This window comes from Bombina bombina, chromosome 6, assembly GCF_027579735.1.
Source record: "Bombina bombina isolate aBomBom1 chromosome 6, aBomBom1.pri, whole genome shotgun sequence".
Taxonomy (NCBI): Eukaryota; Metazoa; Chordata; class Amphibia; order Anura; family Bombinatoridae; genus Bombina; species Bombina bombina.
In genome coordinates, this window is record NC_069504.1 from 771,178,253 (window position 1) to 771,194,213 (window position 15,961).

Genomic DNA, 15,961 nt, shown 5'->3' on the forward strand with positions numbered 1-15,961 from the left:
ATATAGCTCCTCCCCTCTACGTCACTCCCAGTCATTCGACCAAGAATCAACGAGAAAGGAGAAACCAAGGGTGAAGTGGTGACTGGAGTATAATTTAAAAAATATCTACCTGCCTTAAAAAACAGGGCGGGCCGTGGACTGATCACACAACAGAAGAAAGGAATTTATCAGGTAAGCATAAATTATGTTTTCTTCTGTTATGTGTGATCAGTCCACGGGTCATCATTACTTCTGGGATACCAATACCAAAGCAAAAGTACACGGATGACGGGAGGGATAGGCAGGCTCATTATACAGAAGGAACCACTGCCTGAAGAACCTTTCTCCCAAAAATAGCCTCCGAAGAAGCAAAAGTGTCAAATTTGTAAAATTTGGAAAAAGTATGAAGCGAAGACCAAGTTGCAGCCTTGCAAATCTGTTCAACAGAGGCCTCATTCTTAAAGGCCCAAGTGGAAGCCACAGCTCTAGTAGAATGAGCTGTAATTCTTTCAGGAGGCTGCTGTCCAGCAGTCTCATAGGCTAAACGAATTATGCTACGAAGCCAGAAGGAGAGAGAGGTAGCCGAAGCCTTATGACCTCTCCTCTGACCAGAGTACACGACAAACAGGGAAGACGTTTGTCGAAAATCCTTAGTTGCCTGCAAGTAGAACTTGAGGGCACGAACTACATCTAGATTGTGTAGAAGACGTTCCTTCTTTGAAGAAGGATTCGGGTACAGAGAAGGAACCACGATCTCTTGATTGATGTTCCTGTTAGTGACTACCTTAGGTAAGAACCCAGGTTTAGTACGCAGAACTACCTTATCTGAATGAAAAATCAAATAAGGAGAATCACAATGTAAAGCTGATAACTCAGAGACTCTCCGAGCCGAAGAAATAGCCATTAAAAATAACACTTTCCAAGATAACAACTTTATATCAATGGAATGAAGGGGTTCAAACGGAACTCCTTGTAGAACGTTAAGAACAAGGTTTAAACTCCATGGCGGAGCAACAGTTTTAAACACAGGCTTGATTCTAGCTAAAGCCTGACAAAAGGCCTGGACGTCTGGATTTTCTGATAGACGCCTGTGCAACAAGATGGACAGAGCTGAGATCTGTCCCTTTAATGAACTAGCCGATAAACCCTTTTCTAAACCTTCTTGTAGAAAGGACAATATCCTAGGAATCCTAACCTTACTCCAGGAGTAACCTTTGGATTCGCACCAGTATAGGTATTTACGCCATATCTTATGGTAAATTCTTCTGGTAACAGGCTTCCTAGCCTGTATCAGGGTATCAATAACCGACTCAGAAAAACCACGTTTTGATAAAATCAAGCGTTCAATTTCCAAGCAGTCAGCTTCAGAGAAGTTAGATTTTGATGTTTGAATGGACCCTGTATCAGAAGGTCCTGTCTTAGAGGTAGAGACCAAGGCGGACAGGATGACATGTCCACTAGATCTGCATACCAAGTCCTGCGTGGCCACGCAGGCGCTATTAGAATCACTGATGCTCTCTCCTGTTTGATTTTGGCAATCAATCGAGGAAGCAGCGGGAAGGGTGGAAACACATAAGCCATCCCGAAGTTCCAAGGTGCTGTCAAAGCATCTATCAGAACCGCTCCCGGATCCCTGGATCTGGACCCGTAGCGAGGAAGTTTGGCGTTCTGGCGAGACGCCATGAGATCTATCTCTGGTTTGCCCCAACGTCGAAGTATTTGGGCAAAGACCTCCGGATGAAGTTCCCACTCCCCCGGATGAAAAGTCTGGCGACTCAAGAAATCCGCCTCCCAGTTCTCCACTCCCGGGATGTGGATTGCTGACAGGTGGCAAGAGTGAGACTCTGCCCAGTGAATTATCTTTGATACTTCCATCATTGCTAGGGAGCTTCTTGTCCCTCCTTGATGGTTGATGTAAGCTACAGTCGTGATGTTGTCCGACTGAAACCTGATGAACCCCCGAGTTCTTAACTGGGGCCAAGCCAGAAGGGCATTGAGAACTGCTCTCAATTCCAGAATGTTTATTGGTAGGAGACTTTCCTCCTGATTCCATTGTCCCTGAGCCTTCAGAGAATTCCAGACAGCGCCCCAACCTAGTAGGCTGGCGTCTGTTGTTACAATTGTCCAGTCCGGCCTGCTGAATGGCATCCCCCTGGACAGATGTGGCCGAGAAAGCCACCATAGAAGAGAGTTTCTGGTCTCTTGATCCAGATTCAGAGTAGGGGACAAGTCTGAGTAATCCCCATTCCACTGACTCAGCATGCACAATTGCAGCGGTCTGAGATGTAGACGTGCAAAGGGTACTATGTCCATTGCTGCTACCATTAAGCCGATCACCTCCATGCATTGAGCTACTGACGGGAGTTGAATGGAATGAAGGACACGGCATGCATTTAGAAGCTTTGTTAATCTGTCTTCTGTCAGATAAATCTTCATTTCTACAGAATCTATCAGAGTCCCCAAGAATGGAACTCTTGTGAGAGGAAAGAGAGAACTCTTCTTTTCGTTCACTTTCCATCCATGCGACCTTAGAAATGCCAGAACTAACTCTGTATGAGACTTGGCAGTTTGAAAGCTTGAAGCTTGTATCAGAATGTCGTCTAGGTACGGAGCTACCGAAATTCCTCGCGGTCTTAGTACCGCCAGAAGGGCACCCAGAACCTTTGTGAAGATTCTTGGAGCCGTAGCCAATCCGAATGGAAGAGCTACAAACTGGTAATGCCTGTCTAAGAAGGCAAACCTTAGATACCGGTAATGATCTTTGTGAATCGGTAAGTGAAGGTAAGCATCCTTTAAATCCACTGTAGTCATGTACTGACCCTTTTGGATCATGGGTAAGATTGTCCGAATAGTTTCCATTTTGAACGATGGAACTCTTAGGAATTTGTTTAGGATCTTTAAATCCAAGATTGGCCTGAAAGTTCCCTCTTTTTTGGGAACCACAAACAGGTTTGAGTAAAACCCTTGTCCTTGTTCCGACCGCGGAACCGGATGGATCACTCCCATTAATAACAGATCTTGTACACAGCGTAGAAACGCTTCTTTCTTTATCTGGTTTGTTGACAACCTTGACAGATGAAATCTCCCTCTTGGGGGAGAGAATTTGAAGTCTAGAAGGTATCCCTGAGATATGATCTCTAACGCCCAGGGATCCTGAACATCTCTTGCCCAAGCCTGGGCGAAGAGAGAGAGTCTGCCCCCCACTAGATCCGGTCCCGGATCGGGGGCCCTCGATTCATGTTGTCTTAGGGGCAGCAGCAGGTTTCCTGGCCTGCTTGCCCTTGTTCCAGGACTGGTTAGGTTTCCAGCCTTGTCTGTAACGAGCAACGGCTCCTTCCTGTTTTGGAGCAGTGGAAGTTGGTGCTGCTCCTGCTTTGAAATTCCGAAAGGGACGAAAATTAGACTGTCTAGCCTTAGCTTTGGCTTTGTCTTGAGGCAGGGCGTGGCCCTTACCTCCTGTAATGTCAGCGATAATTTCTTTCAAACCGGGCCCAAATAAAGTTTGCCCTTTGAAAGGTATATTAAGTAATTTGGACTTAGAAGTTACATCAGCTGACCAGGATTTTAGCCACAGCGCCCTACGTGCCTGAATGGCGAATCCTGAGTTCTTAGCCGTAAGTTTGGTTAAATGTACTACGGCCTCCGAAATGAATGAATTAGCTAGTTTAAGGACTCTAAGCCTGTCCGTAATGTCGTCCAGCGTAGCTGAACTAAGGTTCTCTTCCAGAGACTCCATCCAAAATGCTGCCGCAGCCGTAATCGGCGCGATGCATGCAAGGGGTTGCAATATAAAACCTTGTTGAACACACATTTTCTTAAGGTAACCCTCTAATTTTTTATCCATTGGATCTGAAAAAGCACAGCTATCCTCCACCGGGATAGTGGTACGCTTAGCTAAAGTAGAAACTGCTCCCTCCCCCTTAGGGACCGTTTGCCATAAGTCCCGTGTGGTGGCGTCTATTGGAAACATCTTTCTAAATATTGGAGGGGGTGAGAACGGCACACCGGGTCTATCCCACTCCTTAGTAACAATTTCAGTTAGTCTCTTAGGTATAGGAAAAACGTCAGTACTCGCCGGTACCGCAAAGTATTTATCCAACCTACACAATTTCTCTGGTATTGCAACAGTGTTACAATCATTAAGAGCCGCTAAAACCTCCCCTAGTAATACACGGAGGTTCTCCAATTTAAATTTAAAATTTGAAATATCTGAATCCAATCTGTTTGGATCAGAACCGTCACCCACAGAATGAAGCTCTCCGTCCTCATGCTCTGCAAGCTGTGACGCAGTATCCGACATGGCTCTAGTATTATCAGCGCACTCTGTTCTCACCCCAGAGTGATCACGCTTGCCCCTTAGTTCTGGTAATTTAGCCAAAACTTCAGTCATAACAGTAGCCATATCTTGTAATGTTATCTGTAATGGCCGCCCAGATGTACTAGGCGTCACAATATCACGCACCTCCCGGGCGGGAGATGCAGGTACTGACACGTGAGGCGAGTTAGTCGGCATAACTCTCCCCTCGCTGTTTGGTGAAATTTGTTCAATTTGTACAGATTGGCTTTTATTTAAAGTAGCATCAATACAGTTAGTACATAAATTTCTATTGGGCTCCACCTTGGCATTGGAACAAATGACACAGGTATCTTCCTCTGAATCAGACATGTTTAACACACTAGCAAATAAACTTGCAACTTGGTTACAATCTTATTTAACAAAAACGTACTGTGCCTCAAAGAAGCACTAAACGATTAAATGACAGTTGAAATAATGAACTGAAAAACTGTTATAGCATCAATCCTTGAAAACAACACAACTTTTAGCAAAGGTTTGTTCCCATTAGTAAAGTAACAATAATTAAATTTGAAACGTAAAAATTACAGAGCAACGTTTTTAATCACAGTCAATATATAAGTCTCACAGCTCTGCTGAGAGAATCTACCTCCCTTCAAAGAAGTTTGAAGACCCCTGAGTTCTGTTAGATATGAACCGGATCATGCAGGAAATACAAGAGTAACTGACTGGAAATTTTTGATGCGTAGCAAAGAGCGCCAAAAACGGCCCCTCCCCCTCACACACAGCAGTGAGAGAGAAACGAAACTGTCACAATTAAAACAAGCAGCTGCCAAGTGGAAAAATAATGCCCAAACATTTATTCACTCAGTACCTCAGAAAATGCAAACGATTCTACATTCCAGCAAAAACGTTTAACATAATAAATACCTATTAAAAGGTTTAATGTACTTTTTACAGAGTAATTCCAGTGAAGTACCATCCCCAGAATACTGAAGTGTAGAGTATACATACATGTTATTATAACGGTATGGCAGGATTTTCTCATCAATTCCATTCAGAAAATAAAAACTGCTACATACCTCAATGCAGATTCATCTGCCCGCTGTCCCCTGATCTGAAGCTTTTACCTCCCTCAGATGGCCGAGAAACAGCAATATGATCTTAACTACTCCGGTTAAAATCATAGTAAAAAACTCTGGTAGATTCTTCTTCAAACTCTGCCAGAGAGGCAATAACACGCTCCGGTGCTATTGTAAAATAACAAACTTTTGATTGAAGTTATAAAAACTAAGTATAATCACCATAGTCCTCTCACACATCCTATCTAGTCGTTGGGTGCAAGAGAATGACTGGGAGTGACGTAGAGGGGAGGAGCTATATGCAGCTCTGCTGGGTGAATCCTCTTGCATTTCCTGTTGGGGAGGAGTTATATCCCAGAAGTAATGATGACCCGTGGACTGATCACACATAACAGAAGAAAGAGCTGTTTAACTTAGGGGAATGCCCTACAAAAAGCCATTTTAAGGGCTATTGGTAGTTTAGCATTAGATTAGGGGGTGTTTTTATTTTGGGGGGGCTTTTTTATTTTTATAGGGATTAGGTCTTATTTTTATTTTTTGGGAGGTTTTAGACTTAGGTTTTTTGTTTTTTTTTAGATTAAGGATGGGCAGCAAAAGAGCTGAATGCCCTTTTAATGGCAAAGTCCATATAAATGCCCTTTTCAGGGCAATGGATAGTTTAGGTTTTTTAGTGTTAGGTTTATTTATTTTGGGGGGGGTTGGTGGGTTTTACTGTTAGGGGGGACTTAGAATTTTTTGTAACTGCAAAAGAGCTGTTTAACTTAGGGCAATGCCATACAAAAAGCCCTTTTAAGGGCTATTGGTAGTTCAGCATTAGATTAGGGGATGTTTTTATTTATTTTATTTTTTTTAATTTTCATAGGGATTAGGTTTAATTTTTTTATTTTTGATAATTTGTTTATTTTTTTCTGTAGTTCAATTTTTACTAACAACACAGACTGCCCTCTGGGCAGGCTTACCAACTAGTACATATATAAACAGAAAAGTGTCTAATATTAAGACTTGGATTTTCTTCATCTCTTTCTGTGGGATAAGGGGTTAAACACACAATTAAAGTCAGCTCAAGGGAAGCAGTGTACTACTGGGATGTAGCTGAATATATCAGGTGAGCCAATGACATGAGACAAACGTCGCCGCCACTATTATACATTTATTAACCCCTAAACCTAAGTCTAACCCTAACCCTAACACCCCCCTAACTTAAATATAATTTAAATACATCTAAATAAATGTATTTATAAATAAATTATTCCTATTTAAAACTAAATACTTACCTATAAAATAAACCCTAAGATAGCTACATTATAACTAATAGTTACATTGTAGCTATCTTAGGGTTTATATTTATTTTACAGGCAAGATTGTATTTATTTTAACTAGGTAGAATAGTTATTAAATAGTTATTAACTATTTAATAACTACCTAGCTAAAATAAGTACAAAAGTACCTGTGAAATAAACCCTAACCTAAGTTACAATTACACCTAACACTACACTATAATTAAACTAATTAACTAAACTACCTACAATCAATTACAATTAAATTAAATAAACTAAATTACGAAAAAAAACACTAAATTACAGAAAAAAAAGAATTACAAGAATTTTAAACTAATTACACCTAATCTATTCCCCCTAATAAAATAAACGGGCCTTTTGCGGGGCATTGACCCAAAGTAATCAGCTCTTTCACCTGTAAAAAAAATACAATACCCCCCCAACATTAAAACCCACCACCCACACACCCAACCCTACTCTAAAACCCACCCAATCCCCCCTTAAAAAAATCTAACACTTGAAGATCACCCTACCTTGAGCCGGCTTCACCCAGCCGGGCACAAGTGGTCCTCCAGAGGGTCCGAAGTCTTCATCCTATCCAGTCAGAAGAGGACATCCAGGCGGCATCTTCTATCTTTATCCTTCCGGAGCGGAGTGGGTCCATCTTCAAGACATCCGACGCGGATCATCCTCTTCATCCGACGGCCGACGACTGAATGACTGGTCCTTTAACTCATGTCATCCAAGATGGTGTCCCTTGAATTCCGATTGGCTGATAGAATCCTATCAGCCAATCGGAATTAAGGTAGGAAAAATCCTATTGGCTGATGCAATCAGCCAATAGGATTGAAGTTCAATCCGATTGGCTGATCCAATCAGCCAATAGGATTGAGCTCGCATTCTATTGGCTGTTCCAATCAGCCAATAGAATGCGAGGTCAATCCTATTGGCTGATTGCACCAGCCAATAGGATTTTTCCTACCTTAATTCCGATTGGCTGATAGGATTCTATCAGCCAATCGGAATTCAAGGGACGTCATCTTGGATGACGTCACTTAAATTAGATTAGGGGTTAATAAATGTAGGTAGGTGTCGGCGATGTTAGGGACGGCAGATTAGGGGTTAATAAAATGTAACTAGTGTTTGCGAGGCGGGAGTGCGGCGATTTAGGGGTTAATACATTTATTAAAGTAGCAGCGATGTCCGGTCGGCAGATTAGGGGTTAAACATTTTAGATAAGTGTTTCCGATGTGGGGGGGGGCCTCGGTTTAGGGGTTAATAGGTAGTTTATGGGTGTTAGTGTACTTTTTATCACTTTAGTTAAGAGCTTTATGTTCCGGCGTTAGCCCATAAAACTCTTAACTAATGACTTTTAAATGCGGTAGGAGTCTTGACAGGAGAGGGTCTACCGCTCACTTTTTCAGGCGATCGTAATACCGGCGTTAGGCAAATCCCATTAAAAAGATAGGATACGCAATTGACGTAAGGGGATTTGCGGTATGCTAAAATCGCGGAAAAAAAGTGAGCGGTACACCCTTTCCTGCTTGACTCGTAATACCAGCGGGTGTTAAAAAGCAGCGTTGGGACCTCTCAACGCTGCTTTTTAAGGCTAACGCAAGACTCGTAATCTCGCCGAAAGTTTCTCGGTGTATCCAAACCAAGCCTGAGGAAACGGCATTTGAATACGCCAAGAAACGCGTTCCAGAGTCTTGAGAGGGTGAGCTAGCATCCCCTCGCTCATACACCTGGTTCTATTGTGTATACTTTGTTTTTAATTGTTTTTACTTTGAACCGTTCTACTGTGTATGAGCTATTGCTACCGATTTGGACAAATACAGCAATTGGGAATTCCGGTGTTCCTGTGGCCTGGAGATCAGCAAGCTGGAATGCTGTGGATATCCAGCACGCGTCTTATAGCACTATAGGGTGCTAAACCAAATGTGAGTACCCTGTCTAAGAGTCCTCAGTTTAAAGGGACAGTATACACCAATTTTCATATAACTGCATGTAATAAACACTACTATAAAGAATAATGTGCACAGATACCGATATAAAAATCCAGTATAAAACCGTTTAAAAAGTTACTTAGACACCCCCCCTCCCCCTTCCTCTGCATATGAAAAGACCCTTTACACAAACAGGAGCAAGCTGGAGTAGGTATACGTTGCTATTCTCCTATAACTTTGGGGCTTGGTTTGGAGTCTGAAAATCAGAGCAATGTTATTTAAAAATAAGCAAAACTATCCATTTTTTAAAAAACAAACAAAAAAAATATATAAATGGATCATCTACAAAACATTTATGGAAAAATCTAGTGTATAATGTCTCTTTAATATCAACTTTTGAAAGATATACACATGTGGCGCCTCTTCATTGTGTGTTTTTTTTAGAAGCCTTTCACTGATGCTGTTTAACCCCTTAACGACCAAGGACGTACAGGGTACATCCTACAAAAAAGGTCAGTTAACGATCAAGGACCTACCCTGTACGTGCTCAGGGGTTTCAAGCGGATCCTGATCGCTTCCAGAGGCTTTCAAGGTATTGCTGTGATGCCTCGATATTGAGGCATCACTGCAATACCTTTTTTGGCACACCGGTGCAGAGAGAGCCACTCTGTGGCTGTAATATCTGTGCTATGTCTTTTACTACAAGCACCTCCCACATCGCCTTGCCTATTTAAGGTCACTTCCTTTTCATCTAAATGCTTGAATATTGGTAAAGCTACGGATACGTAAGCACCTTCTTATTTCCTGACTGTTCTACGGAACATTATACTCTCCATCCTACTTGACTCACCCACACATAATTATTGTCTGTATTGGCTGTGATCCTCCAGCCCTCCTTCAACACCCTCCATAGTTAGACAAGCTGTGTCTCGGACACCTGTAACAAGCTGACTCTCAGTAACCGCAACTGATTCAGACCACACCTACAGCTTCCGCCTTCGTTAGATACGCTGTGTCTCACTCACCTGCTCCAACTGATTCACGGAGGACTGATCAGCTCCAGACCGCAAGTACTGCTTCTTCCTTCGATAGGCACGCTGTGTCTCTCACTCCTGCTCCAACTGTCACTTTCATGTGAATGCTCTCCAGACCGCAAGTAGTAAACTAACAAATGTACCTGCTACATGTTGTGCTGATCTCATTTTTCAGTTACACTAACAGCAATTGTCTTTTATGCTCATAAGCTCAATCTCTCTCAGCTTGTTCAACATACATACTAATGCTTGTTAAAAGGGACTGTATACTCTCTGATCATTTATATCTGTCACTCTATTCATACTTATAACTAAGTGTCACTATTACTCAAGTCGTATTGATTTAATACTCCAGCAGCCTCATCTGATCTATCAAGTCTATTTGTCTCTGCTAACTCAGTTACTTGATCACTGTTCTCCTTTCTGTGAACACTTATCCATATTTGTGTTAAGATAAAATGTCACCGCTATAGTTAGAGATATTACAAATCTATAATTTGGAGTGAGGGAAGAAGACATAGAAGGTCCCCTGACGGCGCAACTGCCTCTGGGAACCTTACCATGGGTCCCAGCCCGCACGTCTTATTGTAATTCTCTGTCAGGGAAATTATATATCTATCAAATCTATCTATTTATCTATCACACTCTATAACCTATTTGCAGACTATATTGCTATTTGATAGTAATCTGTTCACTTCCTGTTATAAATGAGCAGTGACTATACATAGCTACAGACTACTTAAACAGATAAAATAAGTCAAGATATTACAGTGGCCCTCTCTGCATCGGCCAGCGATGGTGCAGATCGTTGGTGGGTGGGAGCCATTGCAGGGAGGTGAGTGGGCGACCCATCGCTGGCAAACTTCCGGCCAGCAGTTGGAAATGACTGTCGTGTGCGCGCGAGAGGTGGGGGCGTGTGCGGGCGCCTGCGATCTGGCCACATTTAAAATTTTGAAGTGGTGGGAGAGGGTGGTGGGTGGCAGAGGAGGGGGGGAATAACTTTTCAAAAGGGTTCTGGGAAGGGGGTAGGGTATGGAGGGGGGGCAGCTACACTACAGAAAAAGTGGTGGGGTTTATTTTAAAAGAAGACAGCTGCCAGTACCCAAAATGGTGGCAAATAGTTAGTGGGGGAGGGTTAGAGAGCTCTTTGGGGGAGGGGGGGGTCAGGGAGGTTGGGGGCTAAGGGGGTTCCTACACAGCAGAATATATATATACTGTATATATATATATATAAAGTCTTTTATTTTAGTACTGGCAGACTTTCTGCCAGTACTTAAGATGGCAGGGACAATTGTGGGGTTGGGGAGGGAAGAGAGCTGTTTGGGAGGGATCAGGGGGTGGGATGTGTCAGGTGGGAGGCTGATCTCTACACTAAAGCTAAAATTAACCCATCAAGCTCCCTACAAGCTACCTAATTAACCCCGTCACTGCTGGGCATAATACAAGTGTGGTACGCAGTGGCATTTAGCGGCCTTTTAATTACCAAAAAGCAATGCCAAAGCCATATATGTCTGCTATTTCTGAACAAAGGGGATCCCAGAGAAGCATTTACAACCATTTGTGCCATAATTGCACAAGCTGTTTGTAAATAATTTCAGTGAGAAACCAAAAGTTAGTAAAAAAGTGAACGATTTTTTTTATTTGATCGAATTTGGCGGTGAAATGGTGGCACAAAATATATCAAAATGGGCCTAGATCAATACTTTGGGTTGTCTACTACACTAAAGCTAAAATTAGCCCTACAAGCTACCTAATTAACCACTTTACTGCTGGGCCTAATACAAGTGTGGTGTGCAGTGGCATTTAGCGGCCTTCTAATTACCAAAAAGTAACGCCACAGCCATAAATGTCTGCTATTTCTGAACAAAGGGGATCCCAGAGAAGCATTTACAACCATTTGTGCCATAATTGCACAAGTTGTTTATAAATAATGTCAGTGAGAAACCTAAAAACCTAAAAAAAAGTTTGTGAAAAAGTATGGGAAAAAGTGATTTTTTTTTTTAAATTTGATCGCATTTGGCGGTGAAATGGTGGCATGAAATATAACAAAATGTGCCTAGATCAATACTTTGGGTAGTCTACTAAAAAAAAAATATATACATATCAAGGGATATATTTAGGGATTCCTGACAGATATCAGTGTTCCAATGTAACTATCGCTAATTTTGAAAAAAAAAAAATGGTTTGGAAATAGCAAAGTGCTACTTGTATTTATTGCCCTATAACTTGCAAAAAAAGCAAAGAACATGTAAACATTGGGTATTTCTAAATTCAGGACAAAATGTAGAAACTATTTAGCATGGGTGTTTTCTGGTGGTTGTAGATGTGTAACAGATTCTGGGGGGTCAAAGTTAGAAAAGGTGTTGTTTTTTCCCATTTTTTCATCATATTTTATAAAAAAAAATGTATAGTAAGTTATAACATATGATGAAAATAATGGTATCTTTAGAAAGTCCATTTAATGGCGAGAAAAACGGTATATAATATCTGTGGGTACAGTAAATGAGTAAGTGGAAAATTACAGCTAAACACAAACACCACAGAAATGTAAAAATAGCCTTGGTCCCAAACGGTCAGAAAATAGAAAAGTGCTGTGGTCCTTAAGGGGTTAAAGAGTGCAGCCACCCTGAAGAAAGGTTTTGGTAGAGCAACTACACCTTGTCCCCATTGTTACATTGAAGATCGATCCAATTATGGAAGTTAGACTGTTCCTATATACAGTGGGTATTGGGACTACAATACATATATTTTTTTATTTTTTTTTAACCACTGGTTTTGTAAATTTGGTTATAGAAGCATATTGAAAAGTCTTTTAAAATATTATTTTTCTAAACCAGAAAGTTTAATTTTGACTTTAGTTACATAATTATGTGTTTGCACTTGTGTGGATGAGCATTTGGAGCCAATTTGAAACATTCAAGGTGATTAACATAAAGGGGCCCATTTATCAAGCTCTGTATGGAACTTGAGGGCCAGTGTTTCTGGCGAGCCTTCAGGCTCGCCAGAAACACAAGTTATGGAGCAGCGGTCTAAAGACCGCTACTCCATAACCTGTCCGCCTGCTCTGAGGAGGCGGACAGAGATTGCCGTAATTCAACCCGATCCAATACGATCGGGTTGATTGACACCCCCCGAATCTGCAGGGGGCGTTGTTGCACCAGCAGTTCACAAGAGCTGCTGGTGTAAAGCTGAATGCGGAGAGTGTATTCATGTCCGACAGGCCTTTCATAAATAAACCCCAAAGTATTTGTCTGAAGAAGGGGAGAGACTGTCCCCCAAAATATCAATAAAGTGTTTATGAAAAGTTCCCTTTAGTGCAGATTTACTTGTGATTGATCTGAATATATTAAAAGACCCAGTATTCAGGTGGGTATTTTTTATACTTAATTACAGAGCAGACTCCTATTGCTTTAAATACATTATAATGTATATTCCAGATTTATAAATTGTGTTGTATTTACCCTCTAACTCGTATACATTTATAGAGAGATTATCTTGAGCTTTTTAAATAGGATGACTGATGGGCCCAATTAAAGTATTAAAAATAATATGTATCAATACTGTTTAGAGATCTATAATTAATTGTTTTTGTTATTATTTTATGAATTTCCATTTATTTTTGTCATTCATAAGAGAGATTGGCTGGATATTTTCATTTTGTGATAATCTTTTGTATTATCTTTTAGTTAATTCCATCAAACCTACAAAAACAGCAAAAAGTCAGGAAACTAAACAAGGAATTTACCCTGCAGGTGAGTTACTCAACAATGTATTTTATATCCTAACAACGTTTAACAGGTTCTGAACAATGTATTTTATATCCTACCTATTTAATAAAATATAGGTTTGTCATGGTACACTTTTTGGAATATTATTTTAGTTTCAATTAGATACCATGGGGTCAATTTATTAAATGCCGGGCGGACCTGATTCATACGCTGTCAGCATTTAATATTGCACAAGCATTGCTTGTGCAAAGCCGCCCCCTGCACATTCGCGGCCAATCGACCGCTAGCAGGGGTGTCAATCATCCCGATCGTATTGGATCGGGATGATTGCAGTCCCCACCTAAAAGGTGGTGGACAAGTTATGGCGGAGAAAGCAGCATCCGCTGCTTGTTAAATCTAGCCCCATGAATTTCATAGTTAGAATTGGTATAATTGGTGTTACATTTTTAATAACTGCTTTTTTGCTAATCCTCTTAATTCAATACAAGGTCTCTACCTTACTTAAATGGACATGAAACCCAGAGCATACAATTTAAAAAAAAAAGTTTCCAATTTACTTCAGTTATTAAATTTGCTTCGCTCTCTTGTTATTCTTTGTTGAATAGATATCTAGATAGGTAGCGTGCACACGTCTGGAGCACTACATGACAGGAAATAGTGCTGCCATCTAGTGCTCTTGCTAATGTATAACATTGTTACAAAAATGCTGCTATAATAGAACTGCAGACACGTGCACACTCCTGAACTTACCTTCCTGTTTTTTCAACAAAGGATAACAAGAAACGAAGAAAATTTGATAATAGACGTGAACTGGAAAGTTGTATAAATTGCATGTTCTATCTGAATCAGGAAAGAAAATGTTTTATGACCCTTTCATTATTTATGAATGTGATGCTAAAGAATATTAACTAATTAAAGGGACACTGAATCCAAATTTTTTATTTCATGATTCAGATAGAGCGTGGAATTTTATGCAACTTTCTAATTTACTCCTATTATCAATGTGTCTTCGTTCTCTTGCTATCTTTATTTGAAAAAGAAGGCATCTAAGCTTTTATTTTTTTGGTTCATATCTCTGGACAGCAGTTTTTGATTGGTGGATGAATTTATCAACCAATTAGCCAGGACATCCTAGGTTGTTCACCAAAAATGGGCCAGCATCTAAACTTACATTCTTGCATTTCAAATAAAGATACCAAGGGGATAAAAAAAATTGATAATAGGAGTAAATTAGAAAGTTGCTTAAAATTTCATGCTCTATCTGAATCACGAAAGAAAAAATTTGGGTTCAGTGTCTCTTGAAAACCAGGTTGAAAATGTAAATCCGAATGACAGAATTTTAACAGAAAAGTAGAAAGAGTTAAAAGTAATTATAATCCGGGTATAGTCTATAGTTGGCCACCTAATACCCAAGAACCCCTCAAGAGAAGACAGTGGTGGACTCAAGACAGATTGGAAACTGATTATTCTAATGGAGGGGATTCATCTGAGACTGCCAGATGTGATATGGGGTCTAAACATATTGGAATACATTATATTATTATAATACTCTTCCAGATTTAGAAATGGCACATTTTTGGCTAGATTACAAGTGGCGCACAAACGATTGCGCTAGGGTTTTTCGCAATCGTTTATGCGCCCTATAAATTACACTGATATAACGAGTGGAGCAGAATCACGATTTCACTAACAGCTTCTTGATTTACTCTAGAATCTTTACCGCCATATTAGAGCTGTGGTTAACTGTTTTGCTAGATTTAAAAGTTGCACAAAACACTTCAAAATACATTACAAAGTACAGTTACACTCATAATAACACTGTCTAATAAAAATGATTCTCAAAAAATATTGCACACAAAAGTTATAAGGGCTCAAAGATATGAGATCTCGGGTGTTAGAAAAAAAAAATCTTTAACATTGAAATACATACATATACATGTCTAGAGATGGATATGTATATATATATATATATATATATGTGTGTGTGTATTTATATGTGTATATATGTATTTACAGACATATACACACATTAATATATATGTACACATATATATATATAATTGCATTAGAGCCTTTTGCCGTAAAGTAGATGAAAACATGAAGAAACATATTTATGCAATATTCATCTTTCATTAAGGTTTTAACTATGTACTTACTGTAAATATTTCACATTCTAATATTCTGCACATAGAATACTGTATGTTCTATGTATTTATAAATAGATATTCCTATATATATCTGTATATATCTATACCTATATATAATCATGTATATACAGTATTTATATATATTTGTTTAAAAACCCACATCATATATACTGTATGTAGAAATATTTATTTATTAATAAATAAATAGATCATATTCAGTTACGTAAAGAACATTGGAATATGAAATATTAATATTTTTATTAAAAATAGCCTTGGTCCCAAACAGTCAGAAAATAGAAAAGTGCTGTGGTCCTTAAGGGGTTAAAGAGTGCAGCCACCCTGAAGTAAGGTTTTGGTAGAGCAACTACACCTTGTCCCCATTGTTACATTGAAGATCGATCCAATTATGGAAGTTAGACTGTTCCTATATACAGTGGGTATTGGGACTCTTTCTTTGATCCCCTATATTAGGGG

General features: G+C 40.0%; 1 protein-coding gene across 2 annotated transcripts in view; it reads left to right on the top strand.

Annotated features, from left to right (window-relative positions):
- ADGRE5 (adhesion G protein-coupled receptor E5) overlaps window positions 1-15,961 on the top strand; it is a 580,790-nt gene that overhangs the window by 57,550 nt on the left and 507,279 nt on the right. For both annotated transcript variants that reach the window (XM_053718071.1, XM_053718072.1), the window contains exon 2: window positions 13,299-13,364. In XM_053718071.1, coding sequence (XP_053574046.1) covers window positions 13,299-13,364 — 66 coding nt within the window. The remainder of the gene's footprint in view (window positions 1-13,298; window positions 13,365-15,961) is intronic.